General features: G+C 49.2%; 1 protein-coding gene across 1 annotated transcript; it reads left to right on the top strand.

Moving 5' to 3' along the window:
• Positions 1-1,550: 1,550 nt before the first annotated feature.
• On the top strand, positions 1,551-3,424 carry LOC136628646 (transcription factor JunD-like). The gene has a single exon (XM_066604720.1). The coding sequence runs from the start codon at positions 1,919-1,921 to the stop codon at positions 2,804-2,806; it is 888 nt and encodes a 295-aa protein (XP_066460817.1). The 5' UTR covers positions 1,551-1,918; the 3' UTR covers positions 2,807-3,424.
• The last annotated feature ends 2,942 nt before the right edge of the window (positions 3,425-6,366 follow it).

The following is a 6,366-nucleotide window of genomic DNA, read 5'->3' as shown; positions in this document are numbered from 1 at the left end:
CTTCCATTCCCATAACGGTGAGGCCCAGGCTCGGGCATCACCAGACAATAAATGCAGTTTTACTGCAATCAGTAGGAAACGGTGCAGATTTAAGTTCAAAACGAATCTGGCATTGATTCAACAAACGGCAGCAGGACTTGGGGACTCCATCATATCGTGACCGTAATAGTAACTGAGGCCCAGGAACAGAGGCAGTAGCAGAAGGCATGGAGGCAGTGAGACCCGTCAGCTGATTGGTAAACTGGGTGACTAATTGTGCAGCAATGTGAATAGCAGTTTTTGCTGAAGAGCGTTTTCCAATGCATCCAGATGGGTTGCAACAGTCTGCAGAATTCGTGTTACTTGATATTGAAAGGTGAAATCTTGCATGGCCGGACCTGCTGTGGTGTTTGCAGTGCCAGCTGGATCCATGGTCTAAGCAAACTATCAGATAGGTGGACGTGCATCCGCCTTGCCCCATACTGGTTGGCTTACTGAGGTGGCATCACCTTGGGAACCCCGATTTTCATGCTTAACCCCTCCAAGTGGGAGGCCTGCTCTGCTGTGGGGTCCCCAAGCCATTACACACACACAGATAGCCCCGGTTGTGTGGCTGCTGATGCTGCGCTGAGGCGCGGTACCTGCAGGTCTGACCTGACACATAGTAGAGAGGCTAGAGTCAGGGCTGGCAGCACACGTGCATAAACGAGGTCTGGGCTATTAGGGCTGGCAGCAGCCAAAACAGAGTCCAAGATACAGAGCCGAGGTCAGGGAGTATAGAAGTCAGGATAGTCAGACAAGAGTCAAAACCATGAACAGAGCTTCATCACAAATGGTAGGATAAGACCAAACTGCTTAGGCACCCACCCAAGGGAGCAAAGGAGGGGGGGGGGGGGGGGGCTGGATGCCTAATATAGCAATGGGGGAACCAGATTAGAGGGCGACAAATATTGGGAGCACTGGCTCTTTAAGTAGCTGGGCGCTTGCGTGCACAAGCTCTATGGGCAGAAGCCTGGGAGCGAGTAAAGGAGAGACATGCAGGACGCAAATGGCAGCAATGCCTGACTGCAACCCCAGCAGCAGGTGAGAGGTTAAAAGCTGTGGAAGCAGACAGCGCCATACGTTGTGCAGTGGCCCCGGGCTGGTATTGCAGGCCGACACCCATTCACTTCATGGATGCCCGGTAATCTGCTATTTATGACCTGTCCTGAGGAAAGGTCATGAATAGCTAGAAGGGGGAGAATCCCTTTAATCAAACCTCTTTGTATAAACACTTTCTAAAGCTCGTTTCTTTGGCTTTTCTATTGGGTGATACAGAACAGCTAAGCCTTGAAGTAACTTGCAATACGCTGCATATGCCTATAAATATCCATGATGTTCCGTCCGCTGAGGTGAGCTCTTCATACAAAAATAAACCGTCAGATGACATGGATTCCCCTTGCTCATTGGTGGAAGGTTTGCAGCAGCTGATGGGTTAACGAATTACCTCAGCCCAGACTGCCTTTCGCTGTTTGCAGTATACAGAAAGTTACCCTGACAACTATGCAAATGAAGGAATCTCAGAACATCATAGTGAACCAATCTGAGTACACAAAAGTGTTATCATGTGCTAGGAAAGGCATATAAGAGAAAGAAGGCAGCGGCATTCCTCAGAACGCCATGAAGTAGAAGAGGAAGTGGGCAGAGAAACACTGTTACAAAGTCATCACAAAGAACTGAGGACTCCCACAGAGAGCAGCATATAGAGCGAGGATCTCCCACCAGATCCGGGCCCGCTGGATATTAATGGATCCTTAAGTTTGGAAGGACAATGTGCTGCCAAGAAGATTCCCCTCATTGACAGGAGTGAGGAATACCTGACCCTCAAGCACAGCTGGACTTCTTATGCTTTCTTCCAAGGGAATATTGCCGCAGTTTGTTGCACATTGTGTCGGTGGATATGGAAATGTCTTTTTACCATGATGATTTATTAAACGTCTGCCCGGTTTCCTTCCCTCCTCCTTCTACTACAAGAAAGATGATGAAAAAGGATATGAATCTCAACATAAATGACGAAGTGCTCTCAAGTGTAAAGACTCACCACGTTGAGGAGAATGGACTGGTAAACTCTGCTGACATGGGCCTTATGAACCTGGCCTCACTTGATCTTGAGAGACTTATCCAGTCGAATGGCATGACCGCGGCGAGCCCCACCGGTAGCCACTGCCTGTACCCCAAGATGCCCAATGTGGAGCAGGAATTCACTGATGGATTTGTGCTGGCACTCAATGACCTGCATAAACAAAACCAACTGAACAATAGTATGAAAATGAGCTCTGTGCCTACTGGTGCCCCCGTTCACCCATCCGATCCCTCTCAGACCTCCGTTTATGCCACTCTTAACAATTATGTTAATGAGGTGGTGGGCTCCACCATAAACTACAACACAGATCCCGTCTCTTACCCTCCTCTGCTGAACAACATGGAGCAGCAGCCCACTTATTCTACACACAGACTACATGCAATGAAAGATGAACCTCAAATAGTCCCAGAGGCGGGCACTTTTGGAGACAGCCCTCCATTATCGCCCATAAACATGGACAAGCAGGAGAAAATCAAAGCGGAAAGAAAGAAACTGAGAAACCGAATAGCAGCTTCCAAATGTAGAAAAAGAAAACTTGAACGGATTTCAAGGTTAGAAGAGAAAGTTAAGAATCTTAAAATCCAGAACACGGACTTGGCTTCCACTGCGAGTGTACTAAGGGAGCAGGTGGCTCAACTCAAACAGAAGGTGATGAGCCATGTGAACAGCGGGTGCCAACTCCTGCCCTACCACGTCCAAGCATAGTAAAGGCTGGTGGAGCTGACACGTCCGTCATCTTGGCTCGTTACAGAGTGCAGAGGACAATCGGCAAATATTCGATGACAGTAATTTATTATCGGACGGACACCACCCCATTTGTGGGAACGTAGTATTATGTTTGCTTCTAGATATTTCCCCTCTTTTTATTACACAAACGTAGAGTATAAATATTGCTCATCGGATCCTTCCCCTACGCGGTAATATCCAGCCGGCAGGCCGCGTCCTGCACGTCACTAGGTAAGGTCGCGTTTACACTTTCCTTACATTGTATTTACCGCATCCGTTATGGCGTCTGCCCTGCGCAGGACTGAGCAGCGGGAACGGCTCCAATCACTGCCAGCGTTCTATCATTTAACCCGATGAGCTCCTCCACCTACGGCCACCAGACCACTAAGTATGGCATCCATTGTTTACTGGAAAGCTTTGCTGTGCGGTTGTGTTTCTAATGTCTTCCATCTAAACGTCTTGTACAGATTCTGTTTCTTCCAATTCTGTTATTCTGTTTCCTTGCAGACTGAAGGTATATTCCTCTGCATTTGTATTAAAGTACATTCCAATGACTTATATGACTTGCTTTATGTAATAAAGTTTGATAGTTACACACTTTGTGAGTTATACTTGCTCCCAATTCAGGACTATTTGTGATTATCGGCGAGTCTCATGTTCCTGCGTCATGCAGCAGGAAGTAGAGGGTGGGGGGGACTGGGCGAAGTCAGAAGAGGATTGGGCGAAGTGAGGGAGACTTTTTTTTATGCCTTTACGTCATGCTGAGAAGCTTTGAAAATGTTTTTCACTGGCTAACCCTGTATGGCCTTATGCCCCTGTTGTACTATCCCCTTTATATGGATTTGTAGCCTGCTATTGTCTCCGATGTCATAAATATATTGTATTACATAGGCATTTTTCCCCAAAGAATCCAGCACCTCCTGCAGGCACAACATGGTGGCACAAGGAGTGCTTATAGGCTTGTAATACATAGAGAGTCTGCATGCTACCGTATAGCGTCTGAGCACGCAGCTTTGTCTGTATGCATCAGTCCAAAAGCCAGCCCGGGTGGAAAGCGGGTGGACTCCATTATAGTCAATGGGGTCCGCCCAGTGCTGTTCGGTTCCGTCCAGCAACGCGGAGTTCCTAACGCAGATGTGAAAGCACTCTAATTTGTAATTCTCAGAAGACCGCAAGCATCAGCGGCTGGTACTAGTGTTGGGTAATGGCGCCCCAAGGCCGGTTACACATGGCAGAGACGCAGAGTGTTTCGAGACGCACGAATATGAACCCTATTCTTTTGAATGGAGTCATAGCATTGCAAAGCGCTGCGGAAGAAAATCGCGTTGTGCTCTATCTTTGGGCGTTGCCTTGGAACGCCTCGCCCACTGTTTTCAACGGAGCGGGAAAACATATCGTACAGTGGGAGATAAGCATTCGAGTAGGATGCAAAATGTTTATTGAGAATAAAGCCGTGTTTGAGGAACGCAACCGTACTGAAGTGATGGGAGGGGTTTGACAGAAAACCACCTCCCATCCGCGGGTATCTTTTCGCGCTGACATCACCTCGGCCGTGTGAAGTCAGCCAAGGCCTCCGCCACGCAATTGTTTTTTCTTTTGCATGTTAAAAATGCCATAAATGTCAAGCATCAGCCGTTGGACCCTTGACTGAGGGGGTGAGCACTTATGGAGGGCTGCGGCTTATCTCTTTGTATTTCAAAAGAAAAAAGGGTCTCAAAAAAGGAGCAAGTGCTGAGCAGTTGTACTTGCCGTAACGCAGCCTCGCTCTATTACCATCTCTAAGGCTGCATTCCAACGAACGTATATCGGCTCGCTTTTCATGCCGAGCCGATATACGTCGTTCTCATCTGCAGGGGGGGGGGGAGGATGGAAGAGCCAGGAGCAGGAACTGAGCTCCCACCCCCTCTCTGCCTCCTCTTCGCCCCTCTGCACTATTTGCAATGAAAGGAGGCGGGGCAGGGGCGGGGCTAAGTTTACCAAATTAGCCCCGTCCCGCCTCTCCCCATTGCAAATAGTGCAGAGGGGCGGAGAGGAGGCAGAGAGGGGGCTGGAGCTCAGTTCCTGCTCCTGGCTCTTCCATCCTCCCCCCTGCAGATGAGGACGATGTATATCGGCTCGGCGTGAAAACCGAGCCGATATACGTTCGTGGGAATGCACCCTAAGGCCCAGGATCTTCAGAAGTAGGCGCTCACCATAGGCATCCCTCCACATAACCAGTGGGGCAGCACTGAGTAGGAGTTACCACCTGGAAGTACTGAGATGGACAGAGAATACAAACAGCAGGTGGCGCTATTCTAACATTAGCAAGTGAAAAGATTGGTGGAGCAAACCCAGGTGTGTGCTTGAGGCAGGAGATATAGTCAGGAGTAAGGTGGAGGTGCTGCCAACCAGGTTAAACACCTTCTCCTGAGACAACGTGAAACACTGGATCAAATGCCCGCTGCGGGGTGAAAACATCCAAAGATATGCGCTTACAGCAAATAAGAGGAGACGGTTTTTATTTTAATAAAGAGAGCAGTAAAACGTGTTCCGAGGCAGAAGAGCCTCCTAACTTAGTCACACTGGGTAGTAGACTGTGTGGGTGGTCGGAGCGGTGGAGATAGCCATCTGCAGCAGGAGCGCTCCGACCACCCACACCATCTACTATCCAGTGTGACTGATGAAGAGGCCTTATGGCTCAAAACGTGTTTATTGAAATAAAAACTGACTCTTCTTTGTCCTAAGAGAGTCCTTTGGACGTTGGCGCCGTGCACCAGGCGGATCATCCGGGCGTTTACACTATTCTAACATTAGTCCTGGAATATCTGGGGATAGAAAGGTTTATAAGTATGGGCTGGATCTAACGATGTGCCGTTCATGAGACAACTTCTTCAAGGTTATAATGTGTCCTGAACTCAGTAGAAAATTAATCTAAGTACACGAGTCAATAAGGCCCGATGCCCACGGGCATGAGGCACCCGCCCCGGAGATCTGCAAATCAAGCCGCCAATATAGATGAATGAGCGTCCGCAAATGGATTAAAACATGCAGATTTGATTGGTGGACCTTTTGGTCCAGAAAACAATTCACAGCGCGCTCCATTTTTGTGCGCTTCCCGCACAGACGGCTTCTACTGGTCTGCAGCCGACACTACGGGCGGACCCGCAGGAAAGCAGGAGATTTAAAAGAAAACAAATGATCCTGCGCATGTCTGACGGAGAGTCGTGAGGACCATGCGCAGTACAGCTAACTCAGAGGTGGAGGAATCTATGCGGACACCATTGCTGGGGAAATGCAGGTAACAGGCCGTGGGCAGTGCTGGATTTCATGTGGAAATCCCTGCACGGAATCCGCGTGTGCCGCGGACATGAGGCCTAATGGTGCTAAATAGGAGCTTGCTGCATCTGAAGACCTCTGCATCTTAGGGCTTATTTAGACGATCGTATATCGGCTTGGTTTTCACGCCGAGCCGATATACGGTGTCCTTGTCTGCAGGGGGGGGGGGGGCGATAGAAGAGCCAGGAGCAGGAACTGAGCTCCCGCCCCTTCCCCGCCCCTCG

Source organism: Eleutherodactylus coqui, chromosome 5, assembly GCF_035609145.1.
Source record: "Eleutherodactylus coqui strain aEleCoq1 chromosome 5, aEleCoq1.hap1, whole genome shotgun sequence".
In the NCBI taxonomy this organism is placed as follows: Eukaryota; Metazoa; Chordata; class Amphibia; order Anura; family Eleutherodactylidae; genus Eleutherodactylus; species Eleutherodactylus coqui.
This window is presented reverse-complemented; position numbering and strand designations above follow the sequence as displayed.

Bases quoted from the DNA above. Each gene is read 5' to 3' on its own strand.
- LOC136628646 (XM_066604720.1), top strand. From the start codon at position 1,919: ATGGAAATGTCTTTTTACCATGATGATTTATTAAACGTCTGCCCGGTT.